Source organism: Symphodus melops (genome assembly GCF_947650265.1).
Source record: "Symphodus melops genome assembly, chromosome: 20".
NCBI lineage: Eukaryota > Metazoa > Chordata > Actinopteri > Labriformes > Labridae > Symphodus > Symphodus melops.
In genome coordinates, this window is record NC_136710.1 from 19,656,802 (window position 1) to 19,681,287 (window position 24,486).

The following is a 24,486-nucleotide window of genomic DNA, read 5'->3' on the forward strand; positions in this document are numbered from 1 at the left end:
GACAGTCCAGCTTCGTGACGAGTCGCTGGGTCTCTCTAAACATTCAGCCGATGAACCGACCCTGGAGAGGTTCAATAATGACCGAGGGAACGATTAAAGGTACAGAATAACACATGATGTTCCAGTATCTTCAGATGTGGCTCATATTCTTCAGCCTGCAGCCTCCAAACAGGCCGTCATGGCTTCAACGTAATCCAAGGCAGATGCATCCAAACAAAGTGGGTCTTCTACAAGTGTTAGTCACTAACAGGCCCAGGTTGTTACTCTAACTGACCAGAGATGAAGCTTTTAGTGAAAGGAGACATATTATGAACATGTATCTGGGTAACCTGAGCGTGTGCTGACCCACAACGTGAAATAACAACCGAGCCGATAAAGGCAGGAGTGGACCAGCAACTCCTCGTGGCTCTGATGAGACGGATGAAACAGCTGCTTTTGGTTTTCTGAACCAGGGGGGTTTTGAATACTACTAAGTCCTGGGTTTATAACCAGGCTGTTAATGGGACTTCCAGTGAACACTCGGAAACTGCAAGCTTTTACACTTGTTTAAAATTTAAACTTGTAAGGGATCCTTCCTTTTATGTCATCAGACATCCAGGACACAGTCTGAGTCAGTCAGCGACACAAACAATAACGTTTAGGGACATTCTCCGAGCTGCAGGCTGAAACAAGCTGCAGGACAACTTCAGAACGTTTTCCTCTCCTCTATAGTTCAATATTTAGACAGCTAGTTTTGTACTTAATAGTACTTCAGACTCTGACAGTATGTAAAGTTGTCTTTCGTACCGTCTGTGAGAAATAAAGTCAGCGGTTTGTGCGGTTGACCTGCAGAAGGTTCTGTCTGGTTTTGTTATGAGAAACAGAGTTTTAGTTTTAGTCAGATTCCCGTTACAACATGTGTGCCGACGGCTCAGAGCGCTCATGTGATGAAGCTGATGGAGTGTAAACAGGAAGAGGACAGGCCCAGCTGTGAGACGGAGAGAGGAGGAGGAGGCAGAACGGACCAGTTGGGTTCTTCAGCACAGTCTCGTCTTCATATTTCCATCCAAATGAAAGTCAAAGTACTTTTCTTTTGACAGAGTCTTGGTCCAGTAACTCCTTGACTTAGAGATTAATTGCTTTCAGGGAGGTAAAGGTGCATTTGAGCAGTTCGGGTGTTGGGACTTCTTGTGCATATCCTAAAAAAAGTTGCATCTAAGCTTTTAAATGTTCAGTGTCGTCTGTGGAATCTGATAAAAATGACGTCAGTGACGTTGCCTGCACACTGCAGGAAGAGAGTGAAGTTGTTTCACAGCCCACTGTGACTCTGAGATTGTTAAATGACACAAAATACCTTTTTAAAACTCACAAAGCTGGAGGCAAAAACTAAACATGGGTGAGTAATCCCAGGATGAGTCAGCAACAATCTCAGCAGACATCTTCAAGCTTTTAAAACCTCTTACACAGACTTTCTTCCCCCAGCTCTGGAGAGCAGCCCTGCACCGGCAGCCCTGCAGCGTTCTGCCCACTGAAAGGCTTCCAGAGAGCGGACCAATCAGAAGAGAGTGGGCACGTGGGGAGGAGTGGCCTTAAAGAGACAGCAGCTGAGATGAGGGTTTTTACTGATATATAAGGAGGTTCATGAGCTGCAGGAGAACAGGAGGAGGAGATGGGAGCATTAATAACCTCTCACGCAGATCATGACAGACACTTTCTTTAAGTCTGAAGGTGTGATTTTTATCTTCTTCTGCTCGCAGCGTTTCGTGCAGACGGCCGAGGCTGCAGCCTTCGTTTGGTGTTTTCGCTCTCAGACTGAGCTGAAGTGTCAAACTGTTTTCACAGGTCTGCAACTGTGACACACCTTGGGGTCACACACACACACACACACACACACACACACACACACACACACACACACACACACACACACACACACACACACACACACACACACACACACACACACACACACACACACACACACACACACACACACACACACACACACACACACACACACACACACACACACACACACACACACACACACACACACACACACACACACACACGGTGTGGTCGTGTTTGATGCACAGTTGCTTTCTTTCCTGTTAAATGTATTTGCAATAACATTAATGCAGATATAAGATCTAAAAGCTTCCTCTCATGTTTCCATCCCTCGCTGCCTCTTGCAGGTCTGATTCATAACTAATAAATCAGTGTGAAAAATGACCAATCATTTCAGTCAAAGCTTTCTGTTCATTCTTTTATCGCTCACACAGAAACAAAAATGTTTAGCATTAGCATAAGTTATCATTCATTTAGCTTACATAAAATGAGCTAACGAGCTCCTCTGACGTCCATCAGTAACGTTAGCCGAGTTAGCTCCGCCCTCTGCACACACACCAAGCAACTTCATCGAGATCCTCTCCAGACATCCAGACTCAGGACACACAAGAAGCCCAACGCAGGAAACCATCTGTTGAAGACGCAATCTGGCCCAGCTCACCATGAGTGTCCCCCGAGCCGGTGCGACCCACTCAGACGCTCATCTCATCAGGCAGCAGACATCGACCGAGGGGGTCATTACCGTCCGACAGTTATGACACATCCGTCTCCCCTCCGTGCTGCATCATCATGAAAACCCGCCGGTCACATCTCCTAATGGAGTCGTTGGTGCCACGCGGAGAAGCAGATCATGCTTTTAGAAACCTCGACCAGCAGCTGACAGATCCCTGCAAGCTGGAGAAGGTTCATCGTCCTTCATTGTCAGGCTGTAATAGTTGATAGACATACATGTGCTCAAGTCAGGGTGGTTACAAACATCTGGCTCTACGAGCTTAAACATCTTCTGCTTTCATGTCGTCAGTCTGCGAGCTCAAAACCCCGTCTGTATTGATCTGATGATTATGTCCGTAAAAACTCAGCTGCTGTCTCTTTAAGGCCACTCCTCCCCCACATGCCTGCTCTCTTCTGATTGGCCAGCTTTCTGGAAGCCTTTCAGAGGGGCAGAACGCTGCAGGGCTGCCAGTGCTCGGAGCAGAGAGTCTGTGTGAGAGCTTTTAAACGCTGACGGAGAGACTCGAAGCCGTCCGGTTTCACGTTTAGCGCCCTCTGCTGACTCATCCTGGGATTACTCCAACATACGTTTAATAGCATAGTTTGAGCATCCATCATTGTGAAAGTAAAAAAATGGAGATCGGCAGAATTGTTGTGATTAGTGTTGACAGAAGAAGCTATAATGACATTATTAAAGAATAACGTTTGGTGTTTTTTGTGAAGCTCAAACCTTCTTTTAGGGTTTTTTTGTGTCTTGGAGTGAAGTTTTCAGGCGTTGACCCCTTGCAGGGCAGATTTGGTCTGTGAATTGTTTTCTAAGTGGCGAGTGGCCTTGGTTCTTACATGACTAACTCAATCCTGCAGCACTCCCCTGCAGTTGACTGCAAGTTTTCTGCTGAATGAGAAAAGGATTTTTTTTCCCCCAGTCTTTTGTTAAATGACCTTTTTTCCGTCGCCCTCCAGTTTCCTCTCACAAACACCTTTCAGACGCCCTCGAGCAGGATGTTACTGCCTCATTCACACAAAGCCTCTGAAGGAAAGATCGGAAAAGTTCAAGAAAAGATTGAAGCCGATAAGTGGAACACTTTCTCCCGTCCTGTTATAATGAAGTCAGGAAGACGTCACTCGAAATCGTTTCACTCGACGAGTCTCGTCCCTGACAAAAGAGCGGCAGAGCTTCCACTCGGAAAACACAAATCCATCGATGTGGTGGGAGAGCGAGGCTCGGCGAGGTTAACGACAGCATCGATCCTTCTCGACAGTCTCAGCCCGTCATCAACAACAACACACCTGAGCTGCTGATGTTACTCCATCAGTCACCTCGGGCACATTCTTCAGGAGTTTCTCCGTGCTCAGTCGGCTTTATAAATCTTTATGATAGGCTTGTTTGTCAACATATTTAAAGCACCAACATTAACTTGACTGATGTCAGATTAAATCAGCACGCTGTGTGAAGAGGAGAGAAAGAGGAGGGGGATCAGTTCATCCTGAACTTCTTCACCTTGGCTTTTCTTCCCGAAGCCGACCAAACACACTCTCTCTCTCTCTCTCTCTCTCTTTACACAGACCGACTGTTACAGGAGAAGAAAACAAGAGCCTGAGACGCGGGTTACCGTGGCAACTGCACAACATGTAAAGCCGAGTCGCGAGAAACCGTCACTTGTTAAGGAGGGTCAGAGATCAGATCGCGTCGGACGGGAGAAACGCTGCGCTGGACTTTTTCTAAAAAAAAGGTGTTTTACCGCTCGCTCTCATGAAGGAACAACGAGCTGCTGGAGACCTGACGAGTCCTCGCGCTGCTTCAAGTCACATGACAAGTTTTTATATGTCTCATCTTAACACATCTCAAAAAGGACACTTAAGACGCTGCGAACCCTTTAAGAGTTTCAGGCAGGAAGGAAGGAAGGAAGGAAGGAAGGAAGGAAGGAAGGAAGGGTGTTTGATAAAGGGAGATTTGTGTTCACCGTCTTCTACTTTTCATGCCTTCATTCAGAAGACGCGTACCTTCTGTTGTCTCCATCTCAACCTGTTTACTGTACGCTTCTCTCATGCTGTAGGATATTTATAGACCATGCCCCCCCTCCCCCCCCCCCCCCCCCCCCCCCGTTCAGCGCTGTGTTCTCGCTTTCTGCTCTCCAGGGAGTCGAGATGGAGAAGTGGCAGCGAGGCGAGTCGGTCTTCCTGTCCTTGTGTCTGCACAGAGGATCTCTGCATCTGCTTTCTGTCCGCCTGTCGACTCAAAAGGCCAATCAGCACTCGCTCATTGTGCGTCTCTGTGCTCGGCTGCTTCCTCCTGCAGCTGTCACAGAGCGCACAGATCTGCTTTACAGTAAAGGTCTATTTCTGGCCCTCTCTCCCTCCCCCTCATCTGCACATGCAAATGAGTCCGGGCTCATTCAAATCAGAGCCGGGGGTTCAGGCTCACTATTGTTTCTCCCTTCGACAGCATGCTCAGGGAAACGCGTCTTTAAACCTGGGACTCTCGTTTGACAGGTTCGTCTTCAGTTTCCATCCAGGACACTTTTTCAACTGGGTGAAGGTCTCAGCACATCCTGCAGTCTGTTATTATCTGATGTTTTTATCACTTCAGTAAAAAAAACACTTTACACACCGAGTGTGGCGCGTTTATTTTTCTATGATTTCTGATAAATTTGCAGAATGACACAAAATGTCTGGTGCTCATGTGACCCTGTGACCCTGTGACCATGTGACCATGTGACCATGTGATCATGACGCCGAGCTGGGAAGAAGATGTTCAGTTTGTGCTGGTTGAAGCTTTCACAGCGTGTGATGCAATCAGGTGAAGAGCGCTAATAAGAGTCCTCAGATTCAGGAGGAGCACGTGTGTGCATGATTTATTTTTTCGTGCGTCGCTATTTACATCGTTGTCGCACGTCAGATTCTTTTTCTGATATCGTTACATCGCAACCGTGACCGACGTGCAGCTCCACAAACTTCAGCAACTCTCAGACGTCCAACGTTTTCAAACCTCGTACCTTGTCTTGATGGTCGAAACAATCTCGATGTTTCACACCACCCCCATGCATGCAGGGGGGGGGTTAAAGCATGCAGAGGGGAGAAGCATGCAGGGGGGGGGTTAAAGCATGCAGCGGGGGGGGGCATGCAGGGGGGGGGTTAAAGCATGCGGGGGGGAAGCATGCATTACAGAAGAGGAGGTTTCACCCGTCACACCATCCACACGAGTCTCTGCAGGTCTGAACCTGCACAGATGCAAACAGCTGGGTGGGATCTGAGCTTTACCAGATTATTGTTTCCACCTAAAGCCTTAAAGAACAACAGCTCGCCCTCTCATGGAGCTCCGCAGGCTTAAACGCTCCTTTGTTTCCAGCCTCATGGCGTCAGATATGACCAGGACAAGCTGTGCCTGCTCTCTGTGTTAAACTCACTGCTTATTGTGGAGGGCAAACACATGACCTGCCTGTCAAACCCCAGGCACATATGGCACTGTGAACACCCCCCGCTGGCGACCTTTATTTACCGCCACCCACGCTCACATTTCTCTCTTTTACCTCCGTCTTCAGTCCTCTCTGGTCCTGCGTTTCTCTCTCCGTCTGTCCGAGTAAAAAACGTTCAAGGTCTCCACTGTGAGAACGCCGTGACACACACGTCACGTTTTTACACGATCGTCATTTCAACTCTTAGAATCTGTTCAAGCTCAAAGATGATACGAGTGAACACATAAATAATGTGATCAAATGAGTGTTCACTAAAAACAGGATTCTGACTATCAAATACAAAAAACAATTCTAATAAGAAATATAGAACAATGAAAACGATCTTTCTGTAACCTTCAGATTTTCTTCATCAGTGGCCTAGTGGTTGGTTTGCGTGCCCCATGTGCAGATCTGACCCCCCCCCCCTCTCAGTGCATCAGGGTCTGACCCTGCCTTCTGTAGCTAACACAGTTTCTATTCTGAATCCACCTGTTCAATCTCCAGACGGCTCAAACCACAGGCAACGAAAACAAAACACAGAAATGAACAAAGAGCTTCAAAATGAAAGAGACCTGCTTCTTTCAAACACAACGGGAAAAGGAGTTTGTAATTTCAGGCTCAATTTGATTTGATAAACTCCTCTTTGTCTCGATGCTTCAGAACAGAAAGCACTCCCACGCCGACTGGGCGCCACCATGACGGTTAAGATTCCCAAAGCAGGGCGACGGAGCCTCCAGGCTCCATCCGAGCAATCAATCAGAAAATGAGATCTCATTTGGATTCTGGCAGCTTCACCAGTTCAAACTGATCTCTGATATCATGGGATCCAATCCAGTGGCACATTTCTTCCAACATGACGATCTCACTGGTGGACCCGGAGTCAAGCCACACGAAGGTTTGGCGAGCGTCTGATTGAAGACTTTCAGCAGACCGTGTCCGTTACAGTTTCCATTGGTTGGAAAAGTTGAACTTTGAAGACGTAGATCTGAGCTTCAAAGCCTCCATGTGGATAAATGATTCTTGTTATTACAGACACAGAGGGTATTGTTTGTAGCACAAACCACTAGACCAGCAGAATCCAACATGACTGGTTCCCCCTGCAGCAGCATCCAGAGCCGAAGCATTCTTATGTCCTCGTCTAACAGAAACTATAAGTGACTGTTTGGACTCCCTGAGGGACGCCGTCATGCTCAAACTAAACGCAGGTTTAAAGACTCAAACATGACCCAGGTCTATGTTTGAATCCACGTCTCGTCCTCTCCTGACCCACCAACGATGGAAACTCTGAGGTCGAACATCAGTAACATGTATCCCAGCAGAATATCTCTGCACAACAAGCTTTTGGTTTTTCCAGTCTCGTGTTCCAGTCTCTTTTCAACACGGCTCCGCCGAGTCGGAATTCCAAAACCAGCATTTGTGGGTTCCTCCCCAAAAAAAAAGAGACAATTTATCTGTCTGTTTTTTTGAGCCGCAGCATCGACAGGATTTAATATTAAACACAGACTGGATGGAAAAGTTTGTAGAGTGAGTACTGCTCACGGATTTTGAAAAAAAAAAAAAAAAAAAAAGTCGATTAATCTCCCAACCGAACACGCTCAATCCTTGGTGGAAAAAAATAAATAAATCAGCTTGACTGCAACATTTGTTCACTTTGCTGTGTATGAACTCAAATCAGTGCAGATGATTTAAAATGCATCAATCAATCAAAGTTTATTTCTAGAGCACATTTAAAACAACCTTGGTTGTCCAAAGTGCCGTACAGGCAAAAATCACACTATTAAAAAAACACTTAAAAAACAATAAACAGGAGCATTAAATAAAAAGATGTCGAGCTCAGCTTGTATTCAAAGCCAGAGCACAGAGGAGGTTTTTTTGCTTTTTTTGGTTGGAGCAGTTCTTATGTTAACAGGTCGGGCGGTCCAAAGAGAGGGAGCAGCCGCAGCAAAGGTTCTGTCTCCTTTGGGTTTGAAATGTAGCCTCAGTCCTTTAAAAGTGTCTGTGAATGAAAAGATTCATCCGACTAAACACCAGAGTGAGCTGAAGCTGATATTTAAACTTTCAGAATGTTTCCACGGTGCCCCGAGTAAAACTTCTGCAGGAAGTCGGGTTGAGTGAGCGAGCGAGCGAGCGAGCGAGGGATGATCAGGTTATTATTACCTGTAGCGGTTTACGATATCGACTGGTACCAATATTTAGCACAGATATGCATTTACAGTCAGTGCATCAGTAAAATCTTAGAATTAGGAAGAGGAGTATATAGAATACAGAAGACAGATTCTCCGGCGAGCTGCTCTCGTCTCTGTGCACGTCAGGCTTCAGCGTTGATTGGCCAATCAGATAGAGCGGGACATTAGGTGAGCGTTGAGGGAAAAAGACACGCCTGGAGGCAAAGCAGCTCACATTTTAATGAATTAAGTTTCAAATAGAACGCAGATTCAGATAAATCGGCCAAACTTTAATTATCGGCCCCCGATAATCGATCCTGAGCCACGTGGGGGCGGAGCAAGCCGGGCGTTAGACTGTCCTGTAACCTTCCAGGAATATCCAGGAACGCTCGTTTCAGTCCGACAGTCGGGATCCTTTTGGCTCCGTTTTGGTCTCCACCAGCTCTTAAACGGTACGTGTTCCTGTAACTGCTTCCAAACGCTCTACAGAGGGCTCAACACAGTCCTCCAGCACACACACTGCATGTTATATGATCCACTGTTAGCTAAAGTTAATCACTGATCATTTCACCTCGATAATCAAAATCTCCTACGTCATGCTAACGCCTCCACTGTAGCATCGTCTTAAACCTGCACAAACAGGAAGCCGACACTTCGTTACGATCAGCGTTAATGAAGAAGTCAAATAAAGCAGAAGTGTCACCTTCCACCCTGCAGCTGGATTTTATCATCAAAACAAACAAACACCAGCGATGTTTGACTTCAGGCTGCAGCTGTTTCGTCATGTCTGGGTGTCGCTGAGGTCGGAGTCTTTTTTTTCTGATAGTGATTTTATTCTGACCTCTATTTTTTTTTTAACTCATAACCCGAGTCCAACCCTCATGACTTCATCTCTGCTAGACGCTGGATGTTTCTCTCTTCGTGGTCAAGCCCCTTCTCTGATTGCCAAATAAAACATTTTTGCAGTGGCAGACGGGAGCTCCTCCTCCATGAGGTCATCTTCTCGTCCCACTTGTTTTTCTCCAGCACAGCACACAGTCCGAACCTTGGACCAGTTCCCCCGTCCTGAAGCAGTCTGTCATGTAGACGGGTCTGTTCGTGCAGGAGCAGACGGAGGACGGATCTCATTACAGATCTGCAGCGTTCTCAACCAGCTTCCCCTGGTGTCTCGTTTATCTGGCGGTCCGATAAACCCGCCGCGTGTTCCATGTGTCCTTCATGTGTGAGTCTGAGCTGCATCGAGCTGACCCTGTTCGAACCTCGCTCCAGTCTTTGTCTCAGGACTTAAAGAGCCAAAACTGAGGATTTCAAATCTGATCAGGGCCGTTTAAATTAAATCATGTTTTCATTTTGAAGTCTTGTTAAAAACAGACGAAAGTTAAAGGGGAATTCTGAAACTCTCCTGAATGTGTGACGACAAAACAAGTCTGTTAAGCCTTGTAGGAAACAGTCAAAAGTTTAACTAACACACACACACACACACACACACACACATACACACACACACACACACACACACACGTGTCCAGATGCCAAACTTGCATTAGGAAGATCACGGTAATCTATTTCAGTCAATGGGATTAAAGAGGAAAGTGATCACACTGTGATTGTGCAGGAACACGCCGCACGCCGCACGCCGCTCGCTCACATTCAGCAGACGTCTTGACCCCGATGTGGAAACTTAACCCGCCATGTTTGGAAAGCAGAAACACGTGAGTCGGTCCAGGAAACGTTTGGAGCGGAGTGGACGATGTTTAATGACAGCACAGAGTGACAGATGTGTGTGTGTGTGTGTGTGTGTGTGTGTGTGTGTGTGTGTGTGTGTGTGTGTGTGTGTGTGTGTGTGTGTGTGTGTGTGTGTGAGATTCACTGAAAGCAGCACAAGACCCGGATTATAAATCCTGGATTACAAACACAAGCACATGAAAAAAAAAAAAACACAAATCCAGCGTTGGCTTTGGACCAGATTGTGGTTTCAGTCAGTCCGGCGTGCGGAGACTAAAGTGATGACATCATCGTGGAGCCGCGCCGCAGAGGAAAATGAATGAGCTTGAATAACTCTCTGAATGACCACGCTCCTGTGAGCACTAACTCTCTTGTTGTGTCCTCGTCGTTACATCTAATGAGATTAAGGTTTCAATGAATGCTTTCATTTTCGGAGCTGAGCTCGCATCGATGGGCGAGCGACACTGACTTTGTATTAGAGAGCGAGAGAGCGGCGCTTTATGAGCTGATTGTGAAATGAAAGAGTCCGTTTGTGTTTTAAAGATCAACTGGAGACAATCCGAGCAGACGTGGACGTTCAGCTCCACGTCCCGTCTCTCCCACGTTTTTTTTTTTTTTTTCAGATTTGTCCATTTCAGGAAATATTTTGCCCAGCGACTCTCAGTGACTCTCAGTGTCTCTCAGTGACTCTCAGTGTCTCTCAGTGACTCTCAGTGACTCTCAGTGTCTCTCAGTGACTCTCAGTGTCTCTCAGTGTCTCTCAGTGACTCTCAGTGTCTCTCAGTGTCTCTCAGTGTCTCTCAGTGACTCTCAGTGACTCTCAGTGTCTCTCAGTGTCTCTCAGTGTCTCTCAGTGACTCTCAGTGTCTCTCAGTGTCTCTCAGTGACTCTCAGTGTCTCTCAGTGTCTCTCAGTGACTCTCAGTGTCTCTCAGTGACTCTCAGTGTCTCTCAGTGTCTCTCAGTGACTCTCAGTGTCTCTCAGTGACTCTCAGTGACTCTCAGTGTCTCTCAGTGACTCTCAGTGTCTCTCAGTGTCTCTCAGTGTCTCTCAGTGTCTCTCAGTGTCTCTCAGTGTCTCTCAGTGACTCTCAGTGACTCTCAGTGTCTCTCAGTGTCTCTCAGTGTCTCTCAGTGACTCTCAGTGACTCTCAGTGTCTCTCAGTGTCTCTCAGTGACTCTCAGTGTCTCTCAGTGACTCTCAGTGACTCTCAGTGACTCTCAGTGTCTCTCAGTGTCTCTCAGTGACTCTCAGTGTCTCTCAGTGACTCTCAGTGTCTCTCAGTGACTCTCAGTGACTCTCAGTGTCTCTCAGTGTCTCTCAGTGTCTCTCAGTGACTCTCAGTGTCGGTGAGACAGTCGAAGGAAAGCTGGACGAACATTGACGAGAGACATCCTGAGTTTGATTCCCCGCCCTCCACGTGTCACATTCAAGAAAATCACTGCAAACTCCCGTCTGCTCGTTCAGGAGCGCAGTGACTATTTAGGAACAGGTTCCAAAGCAGAACCTGTTCTTCATGTCCAAACAGGCCTCACAGACGCCGTCCACGAGCGCGGGCGTGACCTCAGGAGTCTCTGTGGGAGACGCCACGATGGACGGGACACTCGACGTCTCTGTGCGAGCTCATCTGTGTCTCGTTTGCTCCCCAGGTGACAAATTTACATCTAACGAGCATCAACTACGACTCCAACACACACACACACACACACACACACACACACACACACACACACACACACACACTCTCCTGTAGCTCATTGAGTTGATTTATAGAACTGAGTCACCCTCGAGTGTAGGCGTCTAATCCGTGACACAACCGTAATTATCTTCCACTGCAGCTGATCGTTAACGGGGAGAAAAAGAATCACGGCTGTTTTAAAAGTCTGAATAATACGCTGCAAACACTTTGAGAAAAGGAGACACGGAAGATGTGAAGAGTACAAAACGGACCGTAGATGTAACTGTGTTCTGGTCGGACCCGTCACTGTTGCTTGTTTAGTGAAGAATAAAGCATGGAGCATTTATCCGAGGTCGGCTTGTTCCTCCTGGTGGGGGATTCTGAGACGTTTCCAGACCAGAAGGGAAATACAATCCCTCCTGTGAACTCTGGGTCTGCTCCAGTTGGGCCGGCCTGGAAACTCTCTAAAAGGGAGGCGTGCAGGAGGATCCTAATCTGACACCCAAACCACCTCCACTGGTTCCTTTTGAAACGTCGGAGTAAAGGAAACCCTCGAGAGGAAACTCTGCTGACGTCCGCGATCGTTCTTTCAGTCTCTACCTGAAGCTGCCGACCACAGGTTCAAACATCGATCATCTTAAACACGACGCCGTCGTTACCGTCGACGTCACTCACACACTCCAACCCTCCGCTCGCTCGTGAACAACACCAGCAGACACTTCCACTCCTCCAGCTACAGAAAACAAAAACACTCGAGTTGGAACGCTGCCACGAGCTTCAACTCCATCAAACACTAAACTGTGACGAGCTCGAGCCTCGGGCTGCTTCGCCGTCGTCTCTGAACTGAACACATTACGGAGACATGATGATCCAAATGGCTCGTCGCTCCTGCTGAACAAACTCTCCGGAGACTCTCTGATAAACTGAAATGTTTGTTCAGCGTTCACGCTCCGCTTCCCTCTGCTGTGTTTTCATGTTTCTGAGCGAGCCAGAGGAATCCCCGAGTGTCAGAGGAGCCTCAGCGTAAGGAAACCTGCAGAGTCCTGTGCCAAGTGGCCATCTGTGACGGAGACTTCTCCTCTCGTCTCCAAGCTCAATATTTATGGGGGAAAAGACAACAAAGCCAAGAACGATGTGCAGCCAACGCTTTAAAGAGACCGAGGCTGGAAGCAAACATCACAGCTGAAGCCAAAAGAAAGAGACAAGATGGCATGAACAAAATATATATGAATGATACGAGAGCGTTTACAACGACTGATCATGTTTGAATTGAACTCAAACCAATCAGATATCGTTGGGATATTTAAATATTAGGATATGTAGAAGAACGAACAAGGCAAGAAAACATTGACTTGTGGGGTTTTATTTGGCTTAAGTCGGCAGAATTTACTAATAACCATTTCATGGGTTTCCATTCCAATAGAACAAACAAACAACCTCCTATAAACGACTAATAACGCTGTGGTACTCACGCCATATTAGTAGTTGGGGGTTTGACAAACATATCGAACTCCATGCACACTGTGGTGAAGTGTAAACCCAGCAGCAACCCTGTGTTAAAATCCTGCAGTTCCTGGAGTGTCCACTAGAGGCTGGCTGCAGTTCCTGGAGTGTCCACTAGAGGCTGGCTGCAGCAGCACAGGAAGTCACATACACACCCATTCAAACTGTTTTTACAGCAGACATGAACATGTTTACAGCCTGCTTCAAAAAACCAAATAGGTGTGATTAGCTCATGTCTCCATCCACACACACTGTACGGGGGGGGGAACGTTTTGATGACTCAGCAGTTCTGATTGGATGAAGGATCAGAGTTATTCACAACAAGGCGTGTAGCTGAGCTGATTGACAGGTGGGCGCCGTGTAACGGTTTGTCAGGAGTCTTAAAACCAAAAATAGGACTTTTTACGACCCTGACTTGATGAAGCTGCTCGCTGAAAAGTCATGTGATCAGCTGAGTCACGGCTCATGCTAAAGGAGCAGCAGTGCCAAATATCACTGCACATCTGTTCCAAATCTCAAAGTCATTTATCTAATTAAAGTCAAGAGATTTAACCGTAAATTAAAAAAGGTCAACCTGTTAGCAGCACTCGAGGAATTCACCAGAGACGTAAATGTCAAAGCATCCCAAATTTTGCGAGACATTTAATCTGGGACAAATTGATGAAACCTCAGGAAGGATTTATGACAAACATTTCGGTCACATATTCTCCTCCTCTTCAAAAAGTTAAAGTCTCAGAGCTCCTCTTCAATGTGTGTGAAGTGTGTTGTTGTAAATCCACTCTGATCCTGTATTTGATCATGTCTATAAACCCCTCTATTTCAGCCCTGCTCAGAACAGGCTGTTTCTGTGTCTGTAGCTTTAAATATGTAAATGAGCTGTGTCTGGCCACGCCCCCTCTCTGGAAGGGCTCGGGTGTACTCGCTGCTTTCTGGCTCCATGTCCTATTGTTTACGGTGAGAAGGCAGACTCAGAGGGCAGAACAAACACCTAGCTGTGGGAGTGTCACCCACCTGGGGGAGGGGCTACTGCCCTTTGTGATGTCATGAAGGGGACATCTCCAAACGGCCTGTTTGAGCACACATTTTCTGGACTTTTCTCATCACTGGGGGGGTTTCAGAACTTCCCTGCCTTTTTTTGTTCACAACACACAGGTCTATTAGAAATGTGTGTAGCTCTCACAGTCTGGTTTGAATCCCTCTGAGACAAACTGATGACACACTCACTATTTACTACAAGAGAAACCCCCAGACGCTGCTCCAACAACGTGAGGTTAGAGTGAGAAAAAAAGGCTCTGTGGACATTATTAACTCTCAGCATGTGTGATGTTGTTTAAACGCTGAGTTGTAATGGTCTCAATAAATCCTGTGAATGAGGCACAGTGTGTTTAACACCTTTAACGAGGAGCGCTCGTGTTTTTATGCTTCAATCAAACAGAACACACGAGTACGAGAAGTATCGTTCAGGTGGTGCTTAAAGGAAGACTGTGTCACATTAATGAGTCATCACTCCAGTGTGTCCTGTGTGAATGTGTGTGTGAGTCCTGACTGTCTCCAGTGAGGGAGAAGCTGGAGTCCTGCTGGCTGTGTTGTTGTCAGAGCTGTGTTTACATGGACGGGACAGCCGGCTCCTCCCCCTTGTGTATAAAAGCTGTTTGAGTCAAGAAGAAGAAGAACATACTCACTGGTTATTTGGATGAAGAGTTTTTAGATCACGCTCATTCAGTTTACATGAAGCTAACGAGCTAACTAAAGAGCGCTAACATTAGCATGCTAACATTAGCATGCTAACACAACAGTGCAGGACACAGAATGGACAGCAACTTGAGCCAAAGACAAATTTGTCCGCTGCTTACACAAAACTTCTTCGTGTGAACTCGAGGCGTGTCTCTGGAGGAGGCGTGTCTCTGGTGGAGGCGTGGCCTAACAGAAAGATTGTTTTGGTTTCATGCTGGAACTCAAAAGGGTGACATCTACTGGATCCAAATGTTGCCAAGTTAACCACGACTGAGTGGGTCAGTGAATGATAAAAGTTCAGTAAATGATACCACATGTTAAATCAAGAACACCACTGATCGGATATTTTTGTACGTCATCACTTCGATCAGAAGAGAAACGCCTCTTTCTAAAAGAATTCAGAATTCGATTTTCACCCGCCAGAGACGGCCGCAACCTTCCCGGTGTTACGGTCGAAGTGACACACCCGCTCTGGGGTCAGCTCCTGGTCTGGGTCAAGGAGAACCTGTTTCATGAGCAGATCGAGTGAGGAAGCTCCCATCGTGCTGGAGCAGCAGAACATACAGACGAGGGAGGGTGTGATGAAGAGCTGTGCAGGTCACGGTCATACACTCCCTCCTCTGCTACATAACAAGCGAAGAGGACGGACAGAGAGGAAGGTAACGCAGCACCGGGGAGTCTGACCTGCTGCTCTCAGGACGCCTTTATTAAGTCTCCACATCGTCTGACAGACAAAGAGGCTCTCACTCAAGCAGCCAGCCCGTCCCTCAAGAGCTCGCCCTACTTCTTCTAAATGAGGATTCAGAGTGAAGCCCAGAGGGGATACTCCACTTTATCGCCCAGTCTCCAAGACACGGGAGAAGACGCCACCGGAGGCGCCGATGAAAGACGAAGGGTGATGAGCGTCTGAGAGGAAAAGCTGCTCAGACCAAAAAAGGAAAGGGAATATTTGTCCTGCGATAAAGATGCACCGCTGGGCTGGGCTGCACCGTGCTGCAGTGTTTAGGTTGCTGGTTTGAATCCCCCGTCTGACAGGAGCCTCTCTGTGTGGAGGCTGCATGTTATCTCCAGGTTCTCCGGCTTCCTCCCACAGTCCAAACACATGCTCCTTTGATTGACAGGCGAGCAGTCCAGGGTGTAACCCCGCCTCTCGCTCCATCACAGATCAGCTCCAGCTCCTGGATTGGAAAAGTAGTATAGATAATGGATGGGGGACTTTTCATGCTACGAGGTCTGACGACTCTTGCGGGCTGAAGAAACTCCTCCAGTGTTTGTTACTCGCAGGGTTTGGATAAAGTTAAACCTCTCCTCCCACATTTCCCGGAGCTGTACAGGCTGTAAAGTGTCTGCAGATAACATTTGCTGTGAATCGGAGCCATAAAAATAAAGATTTGATTGACCCATTCAGCCCCAGTCAGTGAAAAAGAAAACAAGAATTCCCCTCATGAAGACGTAAACAATAACTATTTTTAACTCAATGGATCTGTAAATCGACAGACAGGAAGTGCCCCCCTCTTTCTTTCCTTTCTTCCTCGTTAAAAAAGGCTCGACTCCACAGAGGCGGACACAGAAATCCTCGCAGCGTTGTTATTCCAGCAGAAAGGACACAACGCAGCGGATCAGTATTGACGAGAGGCCTCCTGCTGCCTCTGATTGAGCGCCTGATCAGCTTAACATCCCGGCCTGTATTTCATCATCAGCAGCAGGCCGTCCGTACCTGCCTCGGCTTCACGCTCTGAAGGAAGAGAGTCAAACATGTGGGAGAAGTGCAGCTTGTGTTTACAGTTCTGCTGCTTATCTGGTGACTCCGTCAGGTAGCTTCCTCCTCTGCAGCGTGAACGCTCTTATTCTGAGCTGCAGGGGAGACATCGTCTCTTCCTGCCCGTTGATTGACGGGGGAATCAGATGGAAATTTAAAGAAAACCAGAGAGACGGGGAGTCCTCTGCTCTCTAACACGGCTCCCTCGCATCGCTCCAACGAGATATTATTAGCCTGCCGCCAGCAGCTGTGCATCACTTACAAGCAGAGAGAGTCTGGACGGAATAAAAAAAAAACAGATTTACAATCATTCACTGTGAAGGAACTTTTATAAGTGTTTGATAAGGCTCAAAGCAGCTCGGAGAGCTTTCTGTCTTTTCTGAAAAAGATTTAACACACTCGTGTTTTGTGCTCGTTTGAGGACACGTGAAAAAAGAAAAGAAAAGCAACAACAAGAAAACAACAAAGCTCCATCTGTTCTGCCCTCAGAGCAGACGGGAGCTCCACGGCTTTTCAGCAGAGACTCTCACTTTTCAGTTTTGCAGGAATGTTGACAGCTTTCCGCTGAGTTTAACAACCGGCGATGTCGTCAACGACAGGAAACAGAAGGGCAGGCTTTTAAATATTTATAATTGTGAATGTTATCTTAAAAACAACCAGACATTAAAGCATGTCTGATATATTATCTGCCCGATATTCTCAGCCAATCAGGGCCCACGGTTGACATGGGCTCCCCAAGTGCAACAAAAAAGAAAAAAAGTCAGTAAAGGCATGCACAACACTGATGTGTGCTCAAACAGGCCGTTTGGAGATGTTCCCTTCATGACATCACAAAGGGCAGTAGCCCCTCCCCCAGGTGGGTGACACTCCCACAGCTAGGTGTTTGTTCTGCCCTCTGAGTCTGCCTTCTCACCGTAAACAATAGGACATGGAGCCAGAAAGCAGCGAGTACACCCGAGCACTTCCAGAGAGGGGGCGTGGTCAGACACAGCTCATTTACATATTTAAAGCTACAGACACAGAAACAGCCTGTTCTGAGCAGGGCTGAAATAGAGGGGTTTATAGACATGATCAAATACAGGATCAGAGTGGATTTACAACAACACACTTTACACACATGATGAAGAGGAGCGAGGACACTGATTTCACCTGATGAAGAGGAGGAGAATATGTGAACGAAATCTTCATGTCCTCAATCCTTTCTGAGGTTTACTTATTTGCACTAAAGAGGACGAGGACATGTGACCTTTAAGACAAAAAATCCTTGAACAGAAACTGTTCCTCCTTAGGAATTACAAAGTCATTCATAAGCCTAAAAACCTTTTAAACCTTGATTGAGGTGCGGAGGATATGCATGGTGGGATTTCTTAATGAATAACTGCATGAGGCTAAAACGCTGTAAAATATTAAGTGCAGTCAGGTCGCGGTCCTTGAAGGGAGTAATTAGGATCAGAGGACACTTGAGGCTTGACAGAGACAGACCACTTAAACGATGACAGAGACGCGAGGACGATCTCTGAGGGAGTCCTCTCATCGGCTCGCCGCTCACACAAGACGACGCAGGACATGTGGGTCAGAAAGGACCGGAGGCTGAGCTGTGATACAAAGAGGGAACACGCACAGATACCACTTAGAGTCTGCACGCACACACACACACACACACATACTATTTCTCCCTTGATCCATCTCTTTCGTCTCTGGTCTTAGCAGGGCGCTGTGTAAATGGCGTGCTGAGCCTCTGACATTAGCCGCTAAGCCAACCGCTGGCACCAAACACACACACAAACACACACACACATCTTTTTAGGCACACTCCAGGCGTGTGTGTGTGTTTACAGAGGACTATGGCAGAAAGTATGTAGGTCCTGCTCGGACTTATCTGCATTGACAAACCTTTATTTTTCACCACTGAGACATCGACACGCCGCCAGAGAGGAGACAGAGCGCAGCAGTTTGGTTACGTGTGCGGGGATCGTAGCGGCCGCGTGTTTAAGCATGCAGCGTAACCCCGAAAGCTTCAGGACGGTTTCACGATGTTTTAGACTTTTGCATGAAAAGGATAGCGTTTTGTGTCCGGTGTAAAACGAGCTTGTTCTTTAAGGCTGGGTGGGCTGGATGGAGTGAGTGCCAGGATGTAGGTACAGCTGACGGAGTCTGAATTAATCTGCAGGTTTAAGAGGTCAGGTCATCAACTCTGCCCCCAGCTTACAGCTGACTTTAAAAACACACACAGTTTGCTCATGGTTTTAATTGAATTAAGGGAAAAAGAAAAATAAGATTCAATACTGACATCATCACGCTGTGGCACCATTAACACCAGCGAGACCGCAACATACTTCAGAGCCTAAAGACTATATTTAGCCCTTCATCTCTGTTTGTTTCCATGGGAATGAAGAGTTCACGGCGAGCGGCCGGGGGCTCGGGTATTTTCCAGAAGCTGAAAAAAAAAAAAAAAAAAAGAGAGAAGGACAGAACGGGTCTGTGTCCTGAACCATAGCGGGCTTTTCCACAGCATGGTGGGTTTGTCAAGTGATCATTTCCACTCGGCCGAGTCCAAGCATCGCTGCGTCTGTGTTCAGCCGCTGGCCTAGTTTCGCTCCACGCACACGAGCCCGCACGCCGCTGTCAGCCGACCACATCTGGATTATCTCTGACATTGATAAGTAATTTAAACTTTCAAAGTCACCCGTCCAAACGTCTGAAGAAGACATCCGCTTCTTCATCGAGACACAAATCAAGAAGGTTCAGAACAGATGACATCGTCTAACTAAAGGACCACATGGTGACCTGCCCTGAGGGGGCGCCGTTTCCATCTTTGATTCACACCAGAGCTCTTCTAGGCGTTATAAACTTGCCCCCCTCTGAACACTGTGATGTCTGGATAAATAGCTTCTAATCATCAGGCCACTCCCCCGTGTGGAGGCGTGACCTCAGGACGAGCTTCTCTTCTCCTGACGTGAACACGTGATTCTTACAGAGAGAACAGCACGCCGTCACGCACCCTTCCTGCTGTTGTTCGGCTGTAGCACAGTCACGTCGCCGGTGTTTGGAGTGAAGCCACATTAAACGTCTCTGATGGGACGAAAGCTTCCTGTTTGGGATCCTGCTCACGCAGCAGCAGAGCTGGCCGTGACTCCGGGGTTTTCCCGACCTTCACTGCAGCCCGGCTGCAGCACGCTGCCCGCCTGCAGCACGCTGCCCGCCTGCCGCACGCTGCCCCTGCAGCACGCTGCGCCTGCAGCACGCTGCCCCTGCAGCACGCTGCCCCTGCAGCACGCTGCCCGCCTGCAGCACGCTGCCCCTGCAGCGTGCTGCCCGCCTGCAGCACGCTGCCCGCCTGCCGCCTGCAGCACGCTGCCCGCCTGCCGCCTGCAGCACGCTGCCCGCCTGCCGCCCGCTGCCCGCCTGCAGCACGCTGCCCGCCTGCAGCACGCTGCCCGCCTGCCGCCCGCTGCCCCTGCAGCACGCTGCCCCTGCAGCACGCTGCCCCTGCAGCACGCTGCCCGCCTGCAGCACGCTGCCCGCCTGCCACCCGCTGCCCACCTGCAACACGCTGCCCCTGCAGCACGCTGCCCGCCTGCAGCACGCTGCCCCTGCAGCACGCTGCCCGCCTGCCGCCCACTGCCCGCCTGCAGCCCGCTGCCCCTGCAGCACGCTGCCCGCCTGCCGCCCGCTGCCCACCTGCAGCACGCTGCCCGCCTGCCGCCCACTGCCCCTGCAGCACGCTGCCCGCCTGCCGCCCGCTACCCGCCTGCAGCACGCTGCCCGCCTGCCGCCCGCTGCCCGCCTGCAGCACGCTGACAACCATGTTGTCATTGTGTCTGAGGCCGCTCAGTGCATTCTGTCTGCGTTCTGATCAATCAAAAAGAAGTTCCTGAAAATGACGCTTTGAATCGCTCATTGAAGAAGAAACTACACTGTCCTGTGAGGTCAAAGGTCAATTCTATCTTTCACATAAGTTTGTCTCTGATGTTGGTTTGGTTTAAACTCACTTCAGTGTTATCAAACTGAGTTTAAACCTCGGATGGAACTTTATTTATTTGATGATTTCAGGATTGTTGGTTCAAAGTAAAACAGAAGGACACAAACTGCAACGCGTGTGTGTGTGTGTGTGTGTGTGTGTGTGTGTGTGTGTGTGTGTGTGTGTGTGTGTGTGTGTGTGTGTGTATTTCAACAGTATCTCTGTGGCCTCAAAAATCGAAACCTTCCCAGAAACCTTGAATTACAATACAATCACTTCCTGAAAAGTTGCCTTTCAGTTCACTCTCTCTCACACACACACACACACACACACACACACACACACACACACACACACACACACACACACACACACACACACACACACACACACACACACACACACACACACACACACACACACACACACAAGCTTCATTTCATGTTTCCATCTCAGCCTCATTTTGTCCTTCAGGTGAGAGCAGCTCGCTCAGCAGAGGCATTCAGCCAAATCTCTCTCTCTCTCTCTCTCTCTCTCTCTCTCTCTCTCTCATGAAAGATAAATGTATTTGATTTTCTGTGTTGAGTTTCTCTCTCTGCTGTGAGGAAAGCCCCTGCTTCCCCCACGAGACGCTCAACATCTGTCACTATCGCTGTGTGCCTTTTCAAGCCCACCTCTTCTCTTTTTTTTGTGTGTGTGTTCATTTTTGTGCGTCACGCACTCTGGCGTCAGCCCATTAGGGTTTGAAAGGAGGATCAATCATGGGCAAGACATGGAGGCGAGGGCCCACGCCGCACAGATCATGACAGACGTGATAAAAGCAGGTACAGAGAGAAGATTAAAGAACGTGCACGCTCGCTGACTGAACACACACACACACACACACACACACACAAAGGAATGTCAACACTCAAATCTGCGAGCGCGCTGCCTTCACTGACTCACGTGTGCATGTAAAAGACAGCGCTGTGAGTCATGTACAGCTCTCCTGGTGAATGTGAGGCTACAGTTCATATCACAGCGTGAGTCACAAACAGGAAGCTGCCGGCCGGCTTCATGTTGGTGCTCAGAAAAGTTTCACAAACGGAAAGTGAAAGTGAATTTAAACCTGTGGCAGAACGTGAACCACGACCTGGGCGTGCGAGACTCGGGAACACATGTACAGTCAGAGAGAGAGAGAGAGAGAGAGAGAGGAAGTGGGAAATTCAAATCACAGATCCTGTCACTGTGTGACCTGCTGCCACATCCTCCGTCCTCCGCCCTCAGCGCTCAGCAGCACGTCCGTGTGTTTGCGGCGTGCACGAACTCACCTCTAGCAGACAGCTTCTTGGTGTTGATGATTTTGGCGGCGTACTCCTGACCCGTGGAGATCTTCATGCAGCGTCTCACCACAGAGAAAGCTCCCCTGCAGAACAGTTCACACGTTTACCATAAATCTAAGTCTCTCAGTGGTAACAAACAAACAAACAAACAAACAAACAAACAAACAAACAAACAAACAAACAAACGGGCTTGTAACCACGCTAAACGCATCAACCCGCACGTTAGCCGCATGTTACCGCTGCTGGATGACCACGTGCGCTCGCTGTGTCAGATTAGCCAAAAACTCGTGCTGTGACTTGACCAACAGACATGATAGACGACCAATCATGATGGCATCAGACGGAAGAGGGGGCGGGGCTAAATCTGAACCGTAAAAATCAAACAAACAAAACAAAACTGTGGTTTGCAGAGCTCGAAAAACGCGTAGCAGCATTTTGTGTCTTGGTCGATTTAAGTGACGTGACGTAAGACATCAGAAAAGGCGCGGGGGGGGGGGGGGGGGGGGGTCACTACAACACACTATACGAGGTTAAAAGCTTGATTTCTTGGGCGCGAGGGCGGGTCTTGAAACCTTTCGTCGGTTGTAATTGTTTTCATAACATCTAGTTAAAAAAAATAATTAAACTGAATCCTGAACATGTGGACGACAGCTCAGGTCGAAGGAGGTTTCCTGTATCTCAAACAACAAACTTCCTCAAAGCATGACGCTGCAGAAACAGGCTGGAAGGGCTGATAGGAACATTTTCAGACGGGACAATCCAAAGTCAGCTGAGTCAGGCTAACTCTGAGTCAAGCTAACGACAGACTGCTAACTCTGAGTCAAGCTAACGACAGACTGCTAACTCTGAGTCAAGCTAACGACAGACTGCTAACTCTGAGTCAAGCTAACGACAGACTGCTAACTCTGAGTCAAGCTAACGACAGACTGCTAACTCTGAGTCAAGCTAACGACAGACTGCTAACTCTGAGTCAAGCTAACGACAGGCTGCTAACTCTGAGTCAAGCTAACGACAGACTGCGAACTCTGAGTCAAGCTAACGACAGGCTGAGAGCTGGAGCTGAGGCGGGTTTTAAGCCTCCTGACAAATGAGCTAACTTTTATGTGATTTATTCAGACGAATAACACACGGATCACGTTCCCAAACACCCAGGTGATGAGATTTTACGTCACTTAAAGTTCCTCTAGAAGTAAAGACCCACACACAGGTCGGGGTTTCCCCTCTCTTTAAATAAAATACGCTCCTGAAACACCAGATAAAGACAAACACACACTGAGGTTTCATGGACCTCTGTGAACCTTCAGCTGCCTGCTTCCCAAACGTTCCCGCCTGCTTTCTTTGGGAACATTCCTGCAGACAGGTCTGTCAGCGTGATGAACGGCTGTTGTCGTAAACTTCCTCTCTGAGCTAAGTGCAAGTCCATTCATTTATTCCCACAATCCCTCGCTGCTCTGAGAAGTCTGTGATTGATATTTACTAAAAAACCAGCAACAACGTGAAATAAGCAGCGAGGCTGAAGCTAAACGTGGACTCAGTTCAGGACATGCATGGAAGTCTTAGGATGGGTCAAAATGTGAATGAAGTGTTGTATGCGAGGAATTCAAAGCCTTTGCTCATTTCAAAAAGGGTGCAAACACATCCCACATTACTGACATTTAATTACTATTATCCATCATGTTGTCAGCAGAGTCCAGAGTGCAGCCTGAGAGGGCTTCCCCCACTTATCTCTGCAGCTTTTTCATTTCTTTTATTTATTGAACCAGGAAGGAAAAACTCACTGAGATTAAAAATCTCTTTTTTTGAGCGTCCTGGTTTAATGACACTCGCACCAAATCCCATTCAAAGGATGTCTCGTTGTGTCTGCCTGCTACATAGTCGGATGAATATGCCAGCTGGAGCATAAATAATGACATCTGACAGGTTTACACGACGTAATTCATTATACGGCGTGCCTCCCAAAGCACAATAACGCTGTTTCTTTTTTTTTTTTTAAGTCACATTTTATGAGGCATACTCGACACATTGGTCTTTTAAAATATCCCAAATCACAGTTCAAAGACACACAGGTAAGACAAGTTTCCCCCTGCTCACCTGCCAATCACACCAAATTCCAGGCACATTTGCGTCTTGTTTTTACACGCCTGTCATTTAGCCAGAGGTCGATGCCGATGAATTATGACTGTCACAAAATGCATGCTCTGCTTATATATTCGGCATATTAGTCTCAAGTCTTTTTTTCCCCTTAATTTAAAATATTCAACTTTATCAGAGCAGGAGGTGAGGTACTGGAGTCAATCTTCTAAATGTCTCTCCGGCTGGTTTAAAGAGACGCTCCTGCGCTGCAAACCAAACTCCTTTTGGATACACGCCAACTCAATCAAGATTTACTCCAACTAACAAACATCATAAACCTTCGGCATGATTTCAGTCGTGTTTCTATGATTGTATCCTAACTTGATTTGGAGGCTGCAGACCTCTCCTGCCGAACAGACGCTCTGGGCGTGAACGCGCGGGGAGTGGCGATTCAGAAAGTTGGGACAAACAAAGCAGGATTTCAAGAGTTTAACAGCGTCTCTTTATCAGTTTTTTCCGCCCTCGCTGTTCATTAAGGAGCAAACCTACGAGTTCATAAAAACGATTTGTGAC

At 47.8% G+C, this 24,486-nt stretch overlaps 1 protein-coding gene across 22 annotated transcripts in view; it reads right to left on the reverse strand.

The window, feature by feature from the left end:
- The window catches only part of camk2d1 (calcium/calmodulin-dependent protein kinase (CaM kinase) II delta 1), a 65,606-nt gene that overhangs the window by 40,592 nt on the left and 528 nt on the right, over window positions 1-24,486 (reverse strand). For all 22 annotated transcript variants that reach the window (XM_079370995.1, XM_079370990.1, XM_079370994.1 and 19 more), the window contains exon 2: window positions 21,829-21,923. In XM_079370995.1, the coding sequence (XP_079227121.1) occupies window positions 21,829-21,923 (95 nt within the window). The remainder of the gene's footprint in view (window positions 1-21,828; window positions 21,924-24,486) is intronic.